At 39.2% G+C, this 23,355-nt stretch overlaps 1 protein-coding gene across 1 annotated transcript in view; it reads right to left on the reverse strand.

Moving 5' to 3' along the window:
- Positions 1 to 341: 341 nt before the first annotated feature.
- Positions 342 to 23,355, reverse strand: part of afg1lb (AFG1 like ATPase b) — a 43,569-nt gene continuing 20,555 nt past the window's right edge. The window contains exons 8-13 of the mRNA XM_084738036.1: positions 8,385 to 8,467; positions 7,647 to 7,717; positions 7,030 to 7,130; positions 4,941 to 5,081; positions 2,692 to 2,799; positions 342 to 578 (exon numbers count right to left, since the gene is read on the reverse strand). Of these exons, the coding sequence (XP_084594162.1) occupies positions 432 to 578; positions 2,692 to 2,799; positions 4,941 to 5,081; positions 7,030 to 7,130; positions 7,647 to 7,717; positions 8,385 to 8,467 (651 nt within the window). The 3' untranslated portion in view covers positions 342 to 431. The remainder of the gene's footprint in view (positions 579 to 2,691; positions 2,800 to 4,940; positions 5,082 to 7,029; positions 7,131 to 7,646; positions 7,718 to 8,384; positions 8,468 to 23,355) is intronic.

Genomic DNA, 23,355 nt, shown 5'->3' on the forward strand with positions numbered 1-23,355 from the left:
CAAGAATATTTTACCCCTTTCACATTCACCCACTAGAGGGCAGCAGCCAGCTTCTCAGAGAGACACTTGTTCCTCTTTCTTTTTGTGAAGTGAGCACCTGTTTGCCTTGTGGTTCACTCATGCTGGAGAGGTTTTTCATATTCTTTGAAATAAAACAGTCCACAAGGGGGAGAGAGCACACCTCACAGAGGAGGAACAGACAGTAAACGAGTAGAGCACACATGCATAAGATGACAGGAAGTCAGATCCAAATCAAAAACAGGTATCTGGTGTTGCATATTTACTGTGGATATCAGGTTTTTCATGGATATATTGGAGCAAACCGCTGCTTATTCCCTTCGGTCCTTTGTAGTTCTCTTATGCAGTGTCAGTAGTTACTGAGGTAATGTGTTGTTTAAATATGCTTATCATCAGGCAGTCAGCAGTGGGTGTTAGGTGCTCATGTGTCTCTCGCTGCGACTGCGGTCTCCCTCCATCCAGTACGACTCCGTCTGCATCTCCGTCAGTCTGGAGACGGTCCTCTGGAAGGCAAAGATCTCCTCCTCAGCTGTGAACAGAGTCAGGCGCTCCGCCGCCTCCTGAGGAGAGGAGCCAACAGGAGCAGGGTCAGCTGCAGATACTCTTGAAATCCAGTTTTAAAATCAAACACGTTTAGACTGGAGACAAAAGGTCAGGGAAACAGGATTAAAGACCAAAAGGCTGTCTGTCTGATTCCTGGATCTGCAGGATCTATGTGTGTGTGTGTGTGTGTGTGTGACATTCTAGTTCAGTTGTTATTTTTTTGCCGACAAGACGAGGTTTGAGAGTAAGACAAATAATGGCAGGATTGCAGATTCTGTCTTTGAGTTTGATCATTAAAACTGAAAGCTCATTTTTATGGATTTTTGATTTAATATTAAAATTGTGACACAACTAGTAATTACTCACTGACTTCAGAAACAACACGCATTTCTTAAACTTAGAAAAAACTTGCCTTTTTAATATTGGACTTCCTTGAACTTTAAATATATTTAAACTGAAAAAGAAATCATTTTAAAAAGTCTTTCAATAATTATAATAATACAATAATCAGAAATTTATTTAATATATGATGTGTGTACTATAATGTTGTTTTTTATTTGGTGTATAAAATGTGAGACAGGATTACTGAAATATGACACTTTTGTCTTTTTGGCCGCTCCAAGCACCACTACCATCACAGCTCAGACAGATGTGCGTCAAAATCCAAGCAGCAGCTGTTTGACTTTGTTTTCGTGAATGAAGGGTCACTTGACCACAACGAGCTAAACTACACATGCCACAGCCTGACTGGCAGGGAGTCGAAAGCGACTTAAAACACAAGACGAAATGAAAGCATCAAAAATATAAAAATACATAAAAATATGAAAAAAAAATATGTATCTGATTTATCTTGCGTTCATGATCACTGGAAGCCAAAATTGTATTTCAAAATAAATTTGATTAATCGCCCCGCCCTATCAAAAAATATAAAACGAAATTAAATGAAACATAAAATTAAATTTGGATGATAAACTTCCAACACCTCAACAACGATGTACAATGTTAAACAATTTGTTTTCAAAACACAATAAGAAAATGACATGTGACACAACAAATTAAATAACATCTTGCTCTATATATTTTTTTTTTCATTAGAACCTTTGGTAACACTTAATAACAGCCATCACTAATAAATGGTAAATTGATAGTTAATTAAAATTTACAGTTAACAGTTATTTTGCTGTTAACGTCAAATAATGCTTATATATGCTTTATAAACAATTTATTACGCAACTGCAAAGATTTATAAACCTCAGTTACAACTTTATAATAGACACACACAAATACAGCAGGCTGGTCAAAGGCCATGACGTCATGGTTTGTATCCTCTAACTTCAGTTTTTCATGTACAGGGTCAGCGGTCGAGTGACTTTCAAAATAAAGGCAACAAAACTACTTAGGCAGGTTTAGGACAAGTTCATGCTTTGGGTTAAAGTAAGTACAGCATGCAACTTAATGTATGTAACTTACATATTGTAAGATATTATACTCAGTTGCAACTTGATCATATCCAGTTATATTTATAATGTTTATAGATCGTTGACAGACAAATTTTTAAACATTAGCAAAGTGTTAAATATATTTGGTCCATTTCTCCATGTAGTGATTTTTAAAAGGTTTTCAAATCATCAACAAAAACTAAATATAGTATATAAAATGTTACATGTGCTATAAGTGAAACAATAAACTGTAAAATTACTAATTTAATCAGAATGTAATTGTGATGGTCTCTTATCAGCTTTGGTAAAATATATAATTTATAAACCATTAAAACTGATGATAAAACAACATAAATTATAGCATTGCTAATAATGAGTTAACATAATTTATTATCATTTTTAACAGTGAAATGACTATTAACTAAAGTTTAATTGACTGTCAATTAACCATTTATTATTGATGGATATTATAAAGTGTTACCAAAATGTAAGTTGAATTTATACTCTCATTTGTCAGCTTAAAGTTAAACTTGTGAATATTAAGTTTGTAATCCATAAACTAAACAATCCGGTGATTTGTTTTTAATCACCAAGCTGTCACTCAAAGACAAAGCACTGCCGTGATTTTTTACAAATTTTCATATTCTGTTGTAGCAGGTGTGTGTGTGTGTGTGTGTGTGGTTTTTTTTACCCCGCTGAGGCCCAGGTCATCCAGCAGCTGTCTGTCCCTCTCGTCCTCCCCTCCAGAGTGGACGAACAGACGGTCCAGAGGAGCCGCTGCCAGCAGCACCACTCTCACCTGGGAGTTTTTAAAAAAGAAACAGAGGGCTCAGATAACACGGGAATGTCGAGTTTATTTATGGAGTTTACTTCCTACACCATTAATGATTAAGTATCTGTTTCCCGTGATCGATATTAAACGATAGCGGTTAACCATTCAATCATAGTCTCCTTGAAATGTTGGTACTTATATCATATATATTCCTGGTCGGCTTGAGGTGTTTTATTGCATCTCTGAGATGATTTAAGGGAATATTGATTCTTTTTTTAAACAGAAATAATTTCCTCTTCGACACAATAAAGAATCAGTTGATAAAATTATAGTTTTAGTCACAGGTAGTGAGCTCACATGAGGCTGGTTCTCAGCTTTAAACGCAAAGGTTATATAATGGAGTATTGTTACTTTTTCCAGTGTATTTACTATTTAAATTTCAGTGGCAACATTTCAGTCACCAACAGTCACTTCTGTCATCAGACGCTTTACTTTTTCATTATGTTTTGGAGGCTATTTTTTGCCTTTATTGCAGTGGGACCCTGTGACAATCCAGCGGGTACGTGAAAATTTTCCAGATTCATTCATTAAAATTATCATGTAAAAACACTGTCTAAAAATATTTATTTATTTTCTTTCAAAAAGCTTCACAGTTCAACAAATAGTATTTTAATTTTTAACACATTCATACATCATTTTCTAATCTAACAATCTATGACTCTTCATAAAAATAAACATATAAATTGTCCTGCATGCGTCTTGCACATGTAACCCGCTGGAAACATTTCTCTTGTGTTCTTATTATTCTATGTTTTCCGTTCTTAAAGGGTCCTTGGCTCACAAAGAGCTGCCGGCACTTTGTGGTTAATGGTTTGTGTCACCAGGGCAACCCATGTGCTTTACATATTCGACTTAACTAAATATAATGAAAATTACATAAATATTATACCCCATCTTGAATTTGAACTCATTTGTAAAACAATCCACCATCCATTCAGTTGATGTGCACGTCCACACTAAATAATACAGCACACAAAGTTGCTGCGACACAGGTCTCTTAAAGGGACAGTTCAACCCAAAATCAAAAATATCAATAAAAGTTTCCTCATACCTGCAGTATTATTTATCCATCTACACTGTTTTGTGTGAGTTGCCTAATTGTGGAGATACTGGCTGCAGAGACGTCTCCTCTCTACCCCATAAAAAAAAAAAATTGAAATGTGACCCGGTTACTAATCCACAGACCTGTTTGTGAGCAGTTTTATGCAGGGACTACTTTCTTCATAGCAAACTACGCCTGCCAACCAGTGCTCACAGAAAAAAGTGTGCATCTACTGATGGAGAAGAGGCCTGTCTTCATGACAGCGCGGGATGTAAACATTACTGGCATTACATGGCCTTCTCAGCTGAGCTGTAACCTTTCATCCATGTGTAGATGCACGCTTCTTTCTGCACAGTGACATGGCTGGTGGGTGTAGTTTGGTAGAAAATAGTTCCTACATAAAACTGCTCACAACAAGGTCTCTGATCTGATTATTATCATTTTTAATATCAGCGCTGCAAATTTTATTGATTTATTTATTGATTGCAGTCAATCTCATGTTGACATCTTTTAATACATCATGGATCGGTGCTGTCTCACGTCTCCAAAAAAGACCCTGCAGTTCAAGGCTGGATTAGAAAGCTTCTGAAAGGGATATGATCGCACAAGAGTCAATATTGTTAAGATACGACATTAGCGTTAGCATTAGATTAATGTTGGCCTTCTTTGCTCAGCTTACTTTGGGACTAACTTGCTTAAATTTTCTATGAAAACTTCATTTGGTCTTGAGAAGCTGCAGCGTTTATTAACCCGAACTGTACATTTACTGCCAGACTGACAACTTCCTAGTCCACTATGGGCATCTCCATCGCTCTCACGCTCTGTTGCGCACTTTCACTCACTTATGAGCCCAAAAGCACTACCCTACTCTTTAAAGGACCTATGCTAATCTTATGACAGTGTGAGAAGGCAGACATCTCTATGGCTGATATCTCAAAACTCACTCCACACTATCTAGATGGATAAATTGCACTACAGGTAAGAGGAGAAACATGTATTTTTAAATTTTGGGGTGAGCTGTCCCTTTAAGCATGTTGCACTCATGATACTCTAGTTTGTCAGATACCTTGTTGTCGTAAAAGTTGTCTATGAGGGTGGTGAAGCGGCGGGCCTGGTCCTTCAGGGTCAGCGTCAGCATGGGAACATGGCGGATGAATACAGTGTCAAAGAGCCGTGCCATTTCCAGGTAGTCACTGGCACCCAAAGGCTGGAAAACAACAGAGCAGGTTAAGATGCTGTCAGACTTCTGATCTAAAGCAGCGCCTCACATCGAAGAGGGTTAAAAGTTTCAGTGCAGCATCTTTGCACATCTGCCTCATAAATACAAACAGATACAATTTGCACCCTGGATGTTGCAGTCTGTATGTTTGGCTCAGACTGATGTCGTTTTAGTCTCCGTCCTTGGGTCTCTGCCATTCAGGATGATTGCTCTTGAAATCAATGTGGACTTGCCAACATATGTCAGATGGAGGAAGAAGCCTTGAAGCTCAAATCGGTGGAAAACCTCACCCCTGTCCATCAGGCTTCAGACTTTGCGCACACACTGCAGATTACCGCGCTGCTTTATCTGAGGCACAACGGGCTCAACTATTCACTAAATTGTCAATAGACTTGCTTTTTGACATTGAGCAAAAAATAGGGCTGGGATGGAGGGAAAGAAACAGAACGCAGAGGCAATAAAGAGAAGTGCTTTGAATTTGAGCAGTTTTGATTAGTGCTGAGTGGATTCTGTATGTGAGAGCGTACTGTATGTATTTGTGTTTGTGTGTGTGTGTGTGTGTATGTGTGTATGTGTGTGTCTTGGAAAGAGACTGGAAGACCTTCCAATGCTCAGGTGGTTTAAAATACATACTAAATGGGATATCTGTGGTTTGAGTCTGGCCATTAATCATACACCATGTTTCATGTCACTCTACACTGTAAAACAGTGAAATAAAGGCAAAATGCTCCCAAAAAGTAACTTCAAAGGCATAGTTTGAATTATTTGAAGTGGGGTTGCATGAGGTTCTTATCCATAGTTAGTGTGTTACCTACAGTAGATGCCGATCAGCATGCCTTGAGTTACGAGAAGCAGAGAGGGGCACCAGCATGGAAGCAATGAGCTGGACAGGCAGCAAAATGTATTTTAGCCCCTTTAAAAACAATATCATAGTGTATAATATATTTTGAGTATTTTCATCACTTTATCTACACGTCAGACAGCTTTTTGTGACGGGAGTCCGCCGTTATATAAGCCATATATCGCTCTCTCCAAGCCAACCAAACTCCATAGGCGAAATCAGTAATTTAACGAGTGTTGCAGGCCTACCACTGCATCGATCTGTTAGTTTCTTTGTATCATTGTGTGACTGTGATGTTTTAAAGGGTTTCTTGAAACTCACCAAGGTCACACAATAGCATAAACAAACTAACAGGTCAAGGCAGCGGTAGACCAGAAACTTCTGTATTCTGTAAGATAAAATAACTAACTTTGCCTCTAGAGTTTGGTTGGTTTGAAGGGAGCTATATTTGGCTTATGTAAGTGGTTTCTCATCCGAAACGGCTGCTGGAGAGGGAAGTAAAGTGGTAAAATATTCTAAATATATAAATGTATAATTAAACAGATGTTGATATTTTTGTGTGGGCCTTTCAAAGCTACTAGAAGGGATTTTGTTGATTTTGGAGGTCCCAAAAGCATTACAGTTTCCACTGCAATAACCTCACAATATAATATGAAAAGTAAAATTATCTAAATAAAAATCTCCTCCAGCTTTCTTTTAAATGGCTAATGGATTATTCCCTGTGACTCTTGTGAGGGAAAATATAAAAACGGGTTTGAGTCATCTGATTTCATGGAGAGTCCAACCTGGTGGCAAGCATTAAGAATAACTATGCAGAAGCAGACAATCTTCAAACAGATAGTCTCATTAACTTATGCAGGTTCTCCTCTCTGCTTCTCCAAACTGTTCGCCACCCGCCATCTAATATAGCTAATACACTGTCTACTGCTCATACAACCCCATGTTAAATAATCTGAACTATCCCTTTAAAATGGGATAAACTCTTGTATTGTAACTTTAAAACTTAGGAGAAACAGCTGACTTGGACGTCAATAAAACAAACTAAGGTTTGTGATGACATTGATGGAAAAAACAAACCAGGACAAAAACACTCACTCTGGCACACAGCTCATCAAAAGTACAGTCGGCGATGGAGCCACAGGTCTTTTCCAGAGTCACGTCTCTGCCCAGCACTGTGAGCACCCGGGGGCCTGTAACTATGGAAACGCACACCAAACAATATAACTAATCATCACATCATACAGTTTTCACCATCATGTTTACAGCTGAATCATGATATTAAAAGAATATCTATGACAGAATGAAATTAAAAGATAATGAAAAATATTGTTATATACAGTGTGTCCATAAATGTTAATAAAATTGTGTTTTTGTCACGATTTTATATTGAATTTGGGAAACGGGAAAAGATATTATAATGATAACGACTGCATAATAATAACATAGTATGAGTAACATTATTTCTTAGTTAACTGCACAAACAAGTAACTACAGCAGGGTTTGGCGTCAGGGTGGAGGAGGAAGTAACATTTACTTAATCATCATTAAAGTTCGTCATTAAAAATTTCCGTCCGGATTAATAAAGTTCTATCTTATCCTGTGCTGAAAGTGTTGTGATGCTGCGTCTTATTAAATGATATACTGTGACGGAGCAGGCTGACTGGTGGACAAATCTTCCCATAAGTCTGTGTTTTTCATTAACTTCCTCTTACCGCTCTTTTGTCTTACAGCCAGCTCTTCAAACAGTGCGTCCAAAAAGGCCTCTGCACCGGGCTCCCCTGTGCTGAGCAACACAACACAACACACACAACACACACACACACACACAGGCAATGAAACAGGGAAGGAAAAATAGGATATGAAATTAATAATGGTGAAGTGGTCACATCAAACGGTGGCAGCGAGGAGTGGGGCTACTTAGCTTTTCACTCCGTCAGTAAAAAACAGGATGTTAGGCTCTAAACACAAGCATCAGCCTGTGAATGTACGTCAAAATGAGAGTGTAAAGTGTGTGTGTTTATGTCTGTGTGTGTGCTTGTGTTTTAACTCCAGGTAAAAGGGTGTGATGTGCTTTATTTACATACAGTGAAAAGACGAAAGCACTTGAAAGCTCCAATACAGCGATGAGCAGCAGCAGTGTCATTCATACCTTGTTTGTCAGCGCGTGTGTGTTCCTCACAGCGTATATGTAATGAGGAAAATAGAAAACTAGCTTTTAAAGCTCTGCCATTTTCTCATATTCTATTGATTCCTCTTTCACTCTTTTCATGGGTCTCTCAAGGTAATGTAGGTCTTTATAAATCTCCAAGTCTGCTTCTACCCATTTATACATCTGTTTGCCTTTTCTTTCTGTCTAACTCAATGTTGTGCACAAACATTTCCTGTGTGTGTGTGTAAATGTTGTGGATGCAGGTTAATGGGACCAATATTAGGGTGTGTGTGTGTCTTACAGGTAGTAGAGTTTCCCTGCTGCAGCCTGTTCCAGCCTCCTGTAGTCAATCCCAGAGTCCAGGCAGATTGTGTGGCAGTACTCCTGCACACACACACAAACAAAAACACAACAGAGGGACAAATTAAACGGCGCTCTAAGAGCAAATTACAGTCCAGATAAAAAGAAGAAAGCATTTTAACCATTTTAGATCCCATCCCCAGTCATATTGTGCAACTGTTTAATAATATAAGCCAAAAAACAAAACAAAAAGACCTTACAAAATACACATTTTTTTTTTCAAAATTAAAAAAAGACCTTATTAAAGACAAATGGATATACAAAAGACCTTACAAAATGCAGAAAATTTCAGAAAATGGCCATACAAAATACAAAAAGACTTTAAAAATATACAAAAAATAAAAATACAAAACCAGAAATAGCTGTACTTCTCTATTCAAAGCAACCAGACTCCATTGACAAAAACGGTAATTTTACTTCTCTGATCTACCACTGCCTCTATCAGTTTTTAACCCTTTAAAACAGCAAGAGTCACACAATAACACCAACAAACTAATCGATCAAGGCAGTGGTAGACCAAAGAGGTTACATACTGTTTCTGTAAATGGAGTCTAGTTGCTTTGGACAGAGCAAAACAGTGCCTGCTTCTGATCAAACAAAAATGATCCTCCTCTTAAAAAAAAGGTCTATCTGTAGGGATATTTTCCATAATTCTGTCAGACACTTCTTATAACAATCTGAGCATGCAAGTGGCAAAAACAAACACTTTTAGCGGACGTACTTTTATGGTACACAATTGCCTGGACCAGTTTCAAAAACTGTTGGCCACCTTAGTCACTTAAACACAAAAAACGTGGGGGATTCGGTCTGGGTTCAAAAATACAAAAGTTATCTGGATGGTCCAGCTGTCACGACTTCCATGATCTAAACTGTGGACTCACGGAAATCTTGACTGAGTTTTGTTTTTGTTGTTGTGAGTTACATGATACATTATGTTTGATTCTTGTACATGCTCCCTTTATGGAACAGCGTCTATTGCCGTAAACTTCTCATGTGAAAAGACGACGATGAGAGCTTTGTGTCACAGCTTCCTTCTCAGTATATATAAGAGGAAAAACTTGAACAACAGGGCAACACAGAAGGCAGCAGACATCTTCCTCTCCTCTGACAGCGCTGGGATTTCGTGTCACTGCTTCATGGTTTATTGAGCTGCTCTATTGTTCCCGCAGCTATTCAAGTGTGTTACAGCAGGGGTGAACTTGTGATGCAGAGTTCAAACTTTTCCCCATAGTGTAAAACGTCAACAGGATTCATGTCAGGGAGTACAGCACAAACTATAATCATCATCTCCACCATTCTATCAAAGAAAAGAAAGGAATTGCATATCATCCCATCCGAGCCATCGCCGGATGACTGAGTATTCGCCGACAGCTCCAGTAAATTATGAAATCAGTGAATTTCTGCCACTGGCCTCCTTAAGCTGCAGGATAATTAGTAATCATCACAAAGCAAGGGGACGGAAATACTCTATTCTTCTCCGCTGTCAACTTTTTATCTCCGTGTCCGCTCACACAAACGGGGTTCCCACTCTGAGCCAATTGGCTGAATCAGGCTTAATAACAACCTGACAAACTCGCCCTCCCCCACGCACAAAAGGGAGGTGTCATTTCATCAACCTACTGTGACCCCACCAACGGGTAAATAGTCCCTCCAAAATGGAAAAAAAAAAAAGAGGAAGAAAAAAAAACTTGTCACTATCGCCGCCACATCATTAGAAGCTCAGTTTGTCTTTTCTCCTGCCATCTTCTGCTCCCTCCCTTTATGAACCTGCGGTGAAGACTGATGGCTGCTGCGTTTCTTCACGGAGGAGCGAGGTACAAAGAAGGAGGAATGGAAACACAATCAGTGATGATGATTCCATTGGTTATTTATAATCAGATGAGGCTGAGGCCTCGCGGGTCATTACTTGATTATCCATCTTGAGAGGATTGTCAAGTTCTCACTCCTCCAAGATTTCATCCGCCTACACATTGTGGTCTTGTCCCCCTCCTCCACCACCACGCTCCTCTCAGACTCCAGTGCTAGTCAGTGTTACTTTACAACTTACAGTCTCAATCTCCAGCTGTCCTCTCAGCTCATGCTGTATATCTGTCTGTACAGTGAGCGCTAACCGTTGATTTTTTAGAGCTGCACGATTTGGTAAAAAAGTCATATTGTGATTATTTTGACTGAAATTGCAACTGCGATAAGATTAGTGGAAATGATCAGTTTTGCATCACAATTGTCATGTTCACTGAAAAAAAAAAAAAACTATTAAAACCGTGATGATGTGATATTTGTTGAGGTCTGTACAAATCAAACATGTTTTCTTTTATCTGGAGAGTTTTAGGTCAGGTCATTTAGGCCATTTAGTGCTGGTTCTGCAATTTGGATATTGCGCTTGGACATATTGCGATTTTACTGTCATTGTGATTAATTGTGCAGCCCTACTTGATTTAAAGTTGAAGACTGGTTGAAATTTGGTCTGAGTGTCTGAGACCAGCTAAAACAGCATCAACGTGTCATAAAACGCAATTTTGTTTGATCATCTTGGCAGTTTGTTCAGCTGTAGGTTCAAAGAGAGACAATATTGATTAGTACGAGGGCATTTCTTCAAACTGGAAGGTGAAATCTGGTCTCCACAAAGAGGTAATTTCAAAGCATTTAATGTTTCAGATAAAATGTCATAAAGATGATCTATATAAGCCGTGTACTGCAAACAAAAAGCCTCCAGGACATCATAACAGGAGAAGTGCTTAACGTAATATAAGAAATTGCTCTTACTGCTGGAGCCTAATGTGCACGCACAAGCACTTCGGTGTGACTTTTACTCTTTGGTGTATGCATAAGGATGTTGCATAAAAAGCAACAAAGAAACGTTAATGGATGGGAAGTTGTGGTGGATGAGGGGGTTAAACTCAGGACTTTCATCCAGGCAACTGAGGTCCTGTAAATTTCTTTCGTGTAGTTTCTTTGTGACGGTCTAGAGTGATGATAGACTGCTGCACATTGTAGAGCAGGGGTGTCAAAATCATTTTATTTCATGGGCCACATACAGCCAAATCTGATCTTAAGTGAGCTGGACCAGTAAAACAAGTGCATAATTATTACCTATAAATAATAACAATACTAGGATTGCAACTAATGTTTATTTATTTTATTAATCTGTCGATCATTTTCTCAAATGTCTTGTTTTGTCCTCAGTTTATGGTCACAGAGGACTAAAGAACCAGAAAATATTCACATTTGAGAAGCTGAAATCAGACAATATGGTAATTTTTGCCTTAAAAAAAACTTGATTTATTGATTTAGTTGACAACCAATCGACTAATTGTTGCAGCCCTGAACTAAACCTCCAAAGTTTTCCCTTTTTTCTAGTGTAAAGAAATAAACCACTGAAAACATTCACAGGGTTTGCAGAACAGAATAGCCTGAGATGAGTGCAGGCTCAGCCATTTAAATCAGGACTAGCTGTGCATTTCAGTGAAAAATCGGAATAAATGACTCATCTGTAATTTTCTTTGCAAAGTCATCCAGTGGGCCCGATCGAAATGTTAAAGTTCAACAGATATCTTCAGACTGTCAGTGAAAAAACTAACACTTGTGAACCAATTTTGAATGTCTTTTCACCAGTGATCATAGTTTTCAACAGAGAAATGCTCACCAGTTGCACACAGTTGCACAACAACAATCCAATATATACACTCTAACAAACAATTAATTGATTGACATATTTTGATAAAGTCGCTTTGAGCAAAAATGACAAAGGTTTTCTGCTTCCAGTAGTGGTGGGCAATCTGGCCAATCACAATCTATTAATCACAATCATGATCCACGATCTAAAATTTTTTTTTGCACTTTTTGACATACTATAGGCTGATCAATTGATCGGTTAATGAAGAAATGAAGGAACAGATGATTAAATAATGAAAATAATCTGTAGCTCCAGACCTAGGCGTGGAATAAAAGCAAGTCCTTAAGTTCTCTGTGCCACTCTTCACTATAATAACCAAAATCTATACTTCAAAAACATCTGGGATACTGTAGTACAAAGACACTAATAAGGTAAATCAGAATTGGGCTGCAACTAATGGTTAATCTGTTGATTACATTCCAATTAATCGATTAGTGCCTCAAATGTCCTCACATGTCTCGTTTAATCCTCAATCTAAAGATATTCAGTTTGCTGGTATAGAGGAATAACAAAACCAGAAAATACTGACATAGATTTAAAAAAAAAAAGATCCAACTGATTAATCGGATCGATCAAAATAGTTGGTGATTAATTTAATATCCGACAATCGATTAATCACTACTGCTTTGAATCAGTGCAGTTTTTCATGGTTTTTTCTTACCCAAATGCTGGGATTTATGTCAGACAAAAAATATTTTACATAAGCTATTTCTTTTTTTTATTACAGTTCTCAAGTTTCTGTGATAGCATCTGTCCTTCCTTTGCACTTGAGGTCACTTTTGTAATTCCTGGAAGATTCTTCTACCTCACTAATGGCTCCAAAGAACCGTACGATCTATCTGTTGACCTTGGGTGTGATCTGAGCGATGAGGAATGGTTCAAATACAAGGAAATACAGAAATGAGACGAGGGTGGAATTTACACAAGTTTCTATTTTACTCCTGAGCTCCACAGGACGAGGGGCTCGCTGACCAATTAATGTTGGGAGAGAAACAGGAACATTTTTACATGCAATCTGGGAAAGTAAGCTAGTTTATGCATTTTGGGAAAAAGTACTAGAACACATAGGAACTAGTTATGTTGTGTAGACTATGTCTAATGGGGGATGAAAACAGGACTGCCCAATATATTAAAACATGACATTGTAGTGATGAATATCATGGTTGTCACAACTACCTGAATGTTTTTAAAAAATGTATGGAGTCAAAAAGATGCTGCAGTTCAGGACTGGACTTCAAAGCTACAATGCTAGTGTTAGCTTTAGCATTAGCTTTTCTCAGCCTCCTTTGGGGCAAATCCTCATCATTTTTTTCAACAATTGAGAAATAACAGACGAGCATTTTTTTGTCTGAAGAAGCTGCAGCTTTTAAGAACTGACACACTGTTACCTGAACTGTACATTTTTTTTTGCCAAACTGACAACTTATTGCTAAGTTTAAGTTTCGGCTCTGCTATGAGCAGCACCGTCATTCAGTCTGCTGCTTGCTCTACCTCACTTACACGTTGCGCACTGCCCTATTCCTTAAAAAAGCTGTTTTTACATTTATGACACTATCCTTTAATAAAGTCCAATAAAATGCAATTATTTAGGCAGTCGCGGTAAACCGCCATCCTGCAGAAATATGTTACTTGGTCACTGCGGTACAAAAACATTTGTCACACCTCAAATTCTGAGCAACACTTTTCATTATTTTTGAGATTTCTAAGACTTACCTATTAATTAAAAATAACTGACAGATTAAATTGATGAGAAAAATAATCATTAGTTGCAGCTCTTGTTTAATTATCACCATGAGTCACGCTACAATGTTAGCCTTTTGTACTCGTGGTGTAAAAACTTGTCCTATGTGTTGCTGACTCTCAGAAAAGCAGCATGGGAGCACTGCGACAGCAAATTAAAGAGTTTCACCACTCGCACAGATGCATTCACGGACTCACAGACACAAGAAGGGGAGGGAGCGACAAGACAGAGATGACAGACATGAGAATCAGAGTCTCTTTAGAAGAAAGTCATCCAAACACATGTAGCTCCAATCATGTCATTGTCCAAGCTGTCCACTGCTCTCTCTGGACAGCCGTTTAGCATAAAAACAGAGTGGCTTTTTTTTTTTTTTTTAGTGGCTGCCTCTGCTCCCCTCTGCGCCCGCTCCCTCCACGCCATATCTTTCTCTATCCTTTACTCCTCAAAAAGTTGCTTTTGAGTTTTTCAAAGAGCGCGGTGCCATTGAGCTGCAACAAAAGCCAAGGATAGCTGACTATTGGGCCCTGATGAGGTCCACTCCCTCATTACCCAGCAGCAGAAAACATTTGATGCTTTTTTTGTTTGGCCCGGAGAATTGACCAGGCCTCAAAGAAATGCGGGGTGGGAAGGCTGAAAAAGAGACGAAGGGGGGAGAGAGCGGCAGAGGGGGAGGAGGGGAAAGGTTGTCGTTCATTCAACCATGTGTGTCTTACAGCCTTGTGTGGAGGGGACAGAAGAAAAGAGGGAGGGAGGGATGGAGGGGTCGAGGAGAGAGAAGAGACGGGGGAGAAAAGAGAGAAAGCTTAAAACACTGCCTTTATGCTGGCAAGTTCTGGACGACTCTTCTGACATCAAAGTGTTTTCACTAACTGGGGAGCTGCTGTGTGTGTGTGAGAGTGTGTGTGAGTGCGAGTGGGGGGGGGTGTATCTGGTGATTTTATTCATTCTTGGGCAGCCGGGGGGGGTACATGACAATGTGAACACCCTAATTACACCTAATGATCTATTCCCTTAAAGTGTGACCGCCTTGGGCCAGCGATGGTTTGTTCGGAGAGGTCGTTCTCACAACCTCCCCCTGCCTCGGCTGCTCCTCTTGGGGAAACATCTTTTGAGTCGGAGGCCCCACCTTTCGTGATCCAGGACCCCACTGGACCCCCCACTCGGCCTCAACCCCTCTTGAGCTCTGCTAAGGCCCAAACCTGAACCGCTCCAAAACCCGGTGGAGTCTGTGCTACCTGCACCTGGCCAACAGAGGCTCCACGAGTCGGTGGCAACACACAGACAGCAGAGATGGACTCTATGCAGTGGAGCAGCTCATTATTTCTGTACTAAAAGTGCTGCACTGACTACAAGAGAGAAGATTTTAAAATACAGCCAACATGTATTAAATCATGTATTAAATTTCCCACTGATACTCTGGTATCAACTCACCAAATCTTTAAAGGAGTTTCTGACTGATTTAGTATTTTACTCCTATAACACTGACAAAACTCGCCGTCTATTTTGCCCACAATGCAACCCGACTGCTGACTTTTTGGGTTGAGATGTCAATACCTGATAGATACGTCCTGCCAATCTGTACTGAGCATGTGCAACAAGTTAAATAAAATATATAATGCTTTTAATGTATTAACATAAAATATTAAAAACAGTCTTCTAAGTATCTTTGCATCGTCACATTGGTGCAAAATCCATAGAGAAAAACAATTTCAGCTCAAAAATAACCATACTGGTAACTGGTGAAGGTTTCTCCTCTAAAATTAGTATCAAAAATCCCATACTGCTCAGACTCTAGCGTTTAATTCAGAATGGAATTGATAAAGACATTTTTTTAAAACAAGTTTTAAGGTCTTCTAGATGCAGTTTGAAGAGGTATAAAAATAGATTCTCCTTTTTTATGTAGTGCAGCTTGCTATATTTCTCTGGCAGGTAGCTTCAGTGTGGTTTAATGCAGAGGAACTGGCAGCCGAGCTCACTACCGTTTTCAAAAAACAAAAACCTTAATCAATAACATTCTGAATTAAACACAATGAAATGCAGTGAAAGATGGCGCTGCAATAGCGGCAGCTTATTGCAGCAGCTCTTGTCCTCACTCCCTTCTGGTTTTGTCTTTTTTATTCCTTTTTAACAAATTATAAAATATTTGTGCTTTTGAATGTTCAGTGCCTATTTTTAAATTTACTCTTCTTGTTCATATTTTTTATATATTTTTTTATGCTTCTTTATATTTTTGCTATCTACTTTGCAGCTGTAACAGTTTCTCCATTGTGGATTAATAAAGGAATATCTTATCTTGTTGGTTTTTCCAGACTGATGACAGAGATGAATGATGAGTGAAGAACCTGTACTTCTATCTCTGTTGAGAGTTGCACATGCACTGTTCCGATCGGGCAGTGAGTACACTAGATTTGACTGTGTTATGCTCGTAGCAGCTAGTGTAGCTTCAAGATGCAAGCTACAAGCAGAGATGAGAAGCGGGCTACAGAGGTCTGGTGAGCTCACTTCTTTTAAACCCCCAGATTTTTTTCATTTTTAATCTTGTAGTCTTCCGACCCAATTGACACCGACTGAAGTTACTTTACTAAAGGTGATTTATCAGACTTCACATGTAGTTGGACAGTCTTTGATGTGTAAAATCCAAGGGGTCACCCTTTAAGATCAGCAAGCGCTGCTCTACATCGATTAAAAGCTCTCGTAAGACTGATCATTTTAAACCAACCCATGATCTTTCCCTGACCCTATCAAAGTGTTTTAACTTCAGCAGATCTTAATCACAGCACTGTTGCATTATAAAACATAATTAATTTGTACACAATGAAGAAACAACACATAAATCTTGCAATAGTTTTGCAAATATAGGGTTACCATCTAGTCTAAATCCAAATGTGGGGAAGCTACTCTATGTTGCACAGCACAACTTAAGGAAGATTTGGGACGAGGGATGAGCAGAGCGCTACCTTAAGTATCAATGCAGATTTTTGTTTTGAATATTGATGGTAGCGTCAACAGGATACCAAAATAAAAAAAAAGTCGGCCTCAGGTTAGATCATGTTCTGGGCTCACAAACACTCGTTAGTAGCGCACTCTCAGTTTCACTGCTGCTGTTTCTATTGTTGTTGCATCAATGCATGGAGTTATCCTCTCGTTATTTCAAAGAATTCACACAATAAACCTTTTGTCATTCACCTTTAAAAACCTTTGTGTTTTAACATGCATGTAATTAACAGAGAATAGTAAAAAAGCTAAGCCTGATTACTGGCAAATCCCCAGCGATAATGAAAATATATTGAGAGACCTATTAATGATGTATTGTGCCCATAAAACATAATACAGTACATTAGCTACTTCTAATAATAAAAAGGTATCATGAATATGGTATTACTTGATATCAAACCTGAATGCAGTTTGGGCTCAAGAGCTACGCTATAGATCTAATTTTTGTTGTTTAGTCTGATTATTCTAAACAACTTCCCCATATAAAGTTGTTCTGCTTTAGGTCAACACTAATAGCATCAACACTGTATTGCTTGAAGGAGCAATATGTAGTAATTGTGCATCCAAAATTTAGTACAGCAGTCCAATTAACGACTCGAGAGGAAGCTCAGGCAGTCTGCAAGAATGCTGCAGGAGTGTAAGACGTGTGCAACGTTGTAGCTTGACAGTAACAAGCAACGACGCGTCCAACACTGTAAGCTGATCAGCTGTTTAGAATGGTCGACTGTCTGACAATGAAAAGTTCAGCCTGTTATCCCAAAAAATAAAAGCCCACTGCTCTGAAAAGACACACTCTGGAGTTGGAGTTCAGTGACTGTCTGTCTTACTGCCTGCCAGACTCTATTAAAATATTGTTCAATTTAACCGTTACAAACATCTAAGCCTTCTAAAAGATTATTAATTATTTTTTATGACTCATAAACAGACACTTACTAATTCTGCTAACATTCGGCATCAATTAACATGAAAGGGTCAAACAATGACACAAGTTACGGACTGGAATAGAAATTTCAATCAAGGTGGGCACTGCAGCTTTAGTGCTGTTGTCAGAAAAGTGAATATTTCAGCTTAACATGTTTCATTGATCTCTGATGGCACATCATGGTCATTTTGTGATTTATCAGAGCACATATGTCAGATTTTTCCTGTAAGTATAAAAACCCGTTCAGTTTGGTTTATTTGACAAAGAATCAGATAAAATAGTAAAAGAAGTACGAGCGTATATGACATTGTCAAGGATGACACGATTAAGTCCAAGGCTTATTTCCACTGTGGTCCCTGATGTTCAATCAAACTGTCCTCGCCACAACAAGATGGAGCCAGTCATAAAACGTCCATGACAGGAGAGCTGCCAACACATCACGTCAGTACAACAATCCACCTACAAATAAGAATGCCAATAAAAGAATCATTTCTACATAGCATATATCAACATGTGTATTTTTTAAAACCAGTCATAGTGTATTAAAAATGTCCATGACCTTATTTGGAGATGTTATCTAACATCCTCCGTTTGATCTTTTTCTCCACAGGCTTGTGGGTCCTGCACCTTTTTTTATTGCAAGAGGCAGTCTGCTCCGCTCTGTGGCTCCAGCATAAATAAATAAAACGTTGCTCATCATAGCTTTAAATTTATATGGGTACAGCTGAGCTACCATAACTTAGGCATTGCGATTAAAGACTTCTTCTAACTTCTGAAAGTAGATGTCAAGGTAACTAGGAGGTCTGCGATTTAAGATCCTGTGGACCATATTAAGTTTTATCTGGCGCTCTCTGTGCCATTTGTGCATAAGGTAAACAAGTCAGTGACTCCCCATAGCTTCATAAAAGACGCTGTCTGAGAACCTATTTCCATTCATAACACCTAAACACCAGCCGTCTTTTCAGCCTCATGATATCGCAAATGTGAATAGAGGGCAGAGCATCAAGAGGCGAGCGTGTTCATCACGAGGCGGAGTGTCGAAAAGTGGCTTTAAATGTACATGTTAGTGAAGTTATGAGTGAATAAAGTGTTGCCTTCAGTTTGTGGGTGGCCTGCATTACAAATGAACACCTACAGCACAGTGTGCATGTAGTGTATGCATGGTAAAACACACCTGACGCATGTAGACATGAATAACAAAACACTGAAAAACATCAGTTAGGCAGCAGAAAATAACAAGCCAAGGTGATGGTATCAATTAAAAATTCATTCCTCATGTTCAAAAGGAGCAAAATCGATTTGTCCTTTATTGATTGTTCAGTTTCGTGGAAGTGAGACACTGGTATGAAAGAAGTGAGGTATGCCCTCGAGGCATGCAGTGAGTGGCACTGCCCTGCCATTAAATGCACTGGAAGACAATGACAGTCATCAAACATCAACATCCATTTGATTTGAGCTGGCAGGCTGCCGGCTCTTCACAGGCAGTCCTTCTCACCAAGGTCTCCACTGGAGGACCACGTCCCTCTCATTCGTCAATTTTTCCTTTCTCTATCGTCCAGGTTTTATTTATATATTTCTTTTTCTTCTCTCATCACCAACTGCACAGCACATGGCAAATTATTAACAATGACACACGAAAAATGAGGGAAGGAGAGCCGATCAAAAGAAGGGTTAAAGACAGCAGGAAACCCAGAGATACTCAAAGTTGCCTCAGGGTTGTCGTCATGTTTCCCCCCCCCTTCGGCAGCATTGTGCGCAACTGCAATCGAACAAGCGGAGGGAAAATAAAGTCACTATTCTGCTACCAAAATAAAGGGACCTGACCTTGGGTGAGTAAAGCCAGCGAGCAGAACAGGATAGTAATAGAACAAAGAGCGGGCATACAGGGGTAGAGAGAGGATGGGTGATGAAAAGTGGAGTGGAGAGGGAGGACAGTTTGTGTGAGAGAAAGAGTGTCTTAGTTACAATACTGGCAGTGTCCATTAAAAAAAAGCCCTTAAACCCTGTATTTTACAGAACTCTGAGCTTTGCCATGGCTACAAAGAAAAGAAGCCTAAACAACTGAATAGATTCCCTGATGGAGTCTACAGAGATGCTAAAAAGGACAAGAAATTACAAATGACTGAGTGAATGAGAAAACTAGTAAACAAACTAAAAAGTGAAAAGCAGTCAGGGACTTCTAGGTTCAGTGGAGCTGTGCGCTTTCCATGTCTGGCAAGGGTATCTGCACTCAACAAAAATATGAATGCAACATTTTGTTTTTACTCCCATTTTTCATGAGTTGAAGCAAAAACAAACAACAACAAAAAAAAACATCTAAGACTTTTTCTGTGCACACAAAAGGTTTCTTTCTCTCAAATTCTGTTCACAATTTTGTGAAAATCTGCGTTTGTGAGTTTGCCATGATAATCCGTCCACAGGTGTGCCTTGGACTGGTCACAATACAGGGCCTCTCTAAAATGTGCAGTTTTATCTTGAAAAAAAAAAAGACATTTATTAGGCACTGAACTATGGCCGTTTCACAGAGAGCTACGGATAATGATTTTTTTTTTGAAGGAGAGCAGAGTCATGGCCCGCCGTACTCTGCCTCTGATTAGCTTACCCTGATATTCCTACCCTCACCCTGACCAACCACTCCTCATGTCTAAACCGCAACAACCCAACCAAGCAACAAGTACTAACCATTTAGAGGCAGAGTAGGGCAGGTCCTGACTTCGTTGGCCGGGTTGGTTAGGCTTGGGCAGGAGCACTGACTGGGCAGGGTTAGGTTAAGAATATCAGGGTAAGTCGATCTGAAGCGGAGTAAGACGGGTCATGACTTTGCCCTCCTGAGAAAATATATCTCATCTGCAGCCCTATGTCAAATAGCCATAGTTCAGTGCCTAAAATATGTCTTTTTAAAGATAAAACTGCACATTTACAGGGGTATTTTATACCATATGTATGTATGTATGTACCATGTGTACACCAAAATTAACATGTGTATGCAGTTTTTTTTTAATCTGGCTAAATCCGCTAAAAATAAGTAAATGACCCTTTTTCCTCTGCCAGTGGACAAATTACTTTTGTAGCTTTTAACTGAATCATTGTGGTTGGAAGTGTAGTGTCTCTGTGTCGCTGTCGCTTTCAGCTGCACAGAAGTCATGTCAAGTTAGTGCCGATGAAAACCCAACATTTCCAGATTTTGCTGCTTCATAATAAAAGCTGCTAAACGACAAAATGTTATTGTGAAGAATTTCTATGAAATAAAATGTTAATCTACCGTACTACAGAAGCTTGACTAAAGACGAGCACTTTATTAGTAAATACACACCTTCACAACTCCACTGAATTGACATGAAGCACCATGTCAAACGGAGTCAAGCCAAGCAGTAAAGGAGCAGAAATCACTGTCAGAGGTGACAGGCTTTCATCGTCTCTGCTGGAAAACGGGTGAATATTAGCGTGTCCACCCAGGTGTCACGTTTCCATCACTGCCAATGGGAGCCGGGGCCGATAAATCCCGTGACCACTGCACAGTCATTTGACCCAGGAGTGAATGCCGATTGTACCATTTCCGACCGAAGACGAAAGACAGATGTTAGTGGGCGTTAGTGGGTTTTTGGCCAGTGGCAAAGGGCCTTTTATCGTGACCAGTCCAGGGCACACCTGTGCGACAATCATGCTTCTTAATAAGCATCTCTATATGTCACACCTGTCAGCTGACTAACTCTGATTTTAATAAATTTGTGAACATTTTTTGAGAGAAATAAATCTTTTTGTGCGCACGGAAGATTTTGATTATTTTACTTCATGGAAAATGGGAGCAAAAACAGAAGTGTTATGTTCATTTTTTGTTGCGTGTACTTAAAAGTTTGTAGTCCTAATGATTTCTTATTTTCAACATTAGGAAACTGGTTGATTTAAGGGGATCAGGAGCTGAGGAAAAAGGGGTTCCCAACTAATCAGAAGTCAATAGTTAAATAAAGACGTCAACCCAGGCGGATAGAGGCGGTGGATTAACCTCTACCACTCCAGCTCAGGTGATAGGGAGGAGAGGTCAGGGGCTATTTTCTTACTTTTTAACACCCTCATTCACTCCCTCACTCGCCATAGAAACACACTCAGTCACGCACATACGAGAGCGAGCTGCTCCAGGGAGGAGGACCCGCACCGCCGCTCCCTGCAAGCATTAATTCAATCTATTAAGGGTCAGCTAGTTAGCAGCGTGACCCCGCTAAAACACGCTTTAACTTTACAGAGCAGGCCGCTATAGAGGAGGCATCGCACCCCCCAAAAAACCCCGACCCCCGAAAACCAGATGGCCTCACAAAGGGGAACATGGGACCCTGAAAGAGAGGAGGTAGCGCGGGGCAGAGAGGGACAACAGGCATTCAGGACCTTGATGAGGGTGGATTAGAGAGGGCAAGGGTGCTGCTGGGAGAGTGGGTGGGGAACAGGGTGACTCTAAGGCCTCCCTGGTTGTAGTGCATTTAGTGCGAGCCTTCGTGTGTGTGCACATGAAGATACAGTGCAGCTCTGATGTCCCAGCGTGCTGCAGATCAACCACACTGCGCTTGTTCAAGCACTTGTGTTGTTATTTCAAAGTGGGAGACTCAGTGATTGGAAGGGAAAAAATCATCACATTAGTCAAAAGGCGATAACATCTAATAGCCTAAATGTGTGTAATTTGGCTAAAGAAATATATCAGACAATAGTTTTGGGGGATTTTACTGTTTTTACCAGAGTCAGGGACACTTTTTTTTAATGTACTTGGTGTAGTTATATTAAACAGTATTATGAGGCTATTTTAGCTCAATTGTTGAGTGTCTGTGGGGTCAAATAACATAAACATGATCCCACAGACTCCCAACAGATAATTTACAGAAACACATTAAAATGTTTGCATTTACAAGTGAGACTGCAGCTACACAAGTAGAATCTTTTAAAATGTTCAAATTAAATAAAGTAACTTAATATTTTTGGAGCTCATTCCATTTGTGTGCAGCAAAGTATTTGAACCCAGTTTAGAGGTCGACTGATGGCAGTACTAATTATTATTACTTAAGGAAATAAATGTGATACTTGGAACTGATATATATTTGCAGTCAAACTGAAACTCCTGGTGTCAGGAACTGAAACTGAACTGTGTTTAAATGTCTTCAAAGACATGTGTAATTAAAATACAACTTTTCAACAATGTCTTCAAACAAAAATTGCAGGGTGCTGCCAGCACCATTTCTAAAAGTTTCCAAAAACTTCTAATACATAGACAAAATAGCTTGACAAAGTCTTATAAAATAAATAAAATGAAAATAAATAAAACTGCAAAATCTTTGTACTAAAGTAAAGCATTTTTAAAGGGAGGAAGCCCATAGTGATTATAACTTTATAACTTTGTAACTTTATAACTGACTTTTGTATATAAATATGGTTGTTCATTTATCTATCTATATTATATATAGAGGTATATATATATCTATTTAGCAAATATTTATTTAGCATATTTCAGAGGAAAGATTACTAAAAATAGCCCAGAGTAGTCAAGTAACACCAGTGAATTTGTGTAGTCTCACATATCAATTTTTTCAGTGAACTGTTTC

The sequence above is a fragment of the Lutjanus erythropterus genome, chromosome 15, assembly GCF_056507025.1.
Source record: "Lutjanus erythropterus isolate fLutEry1 chromosome 15, fLutEry1.hap2, whole genome shotgun sequence".
NCBI classification, from domain to species: Eukaryota; Metazoa; Chordata; class Actinopteri; order Lutjaniformes; family Lutjanidae; genus Lutjanus; species Lutjanus erythropterus.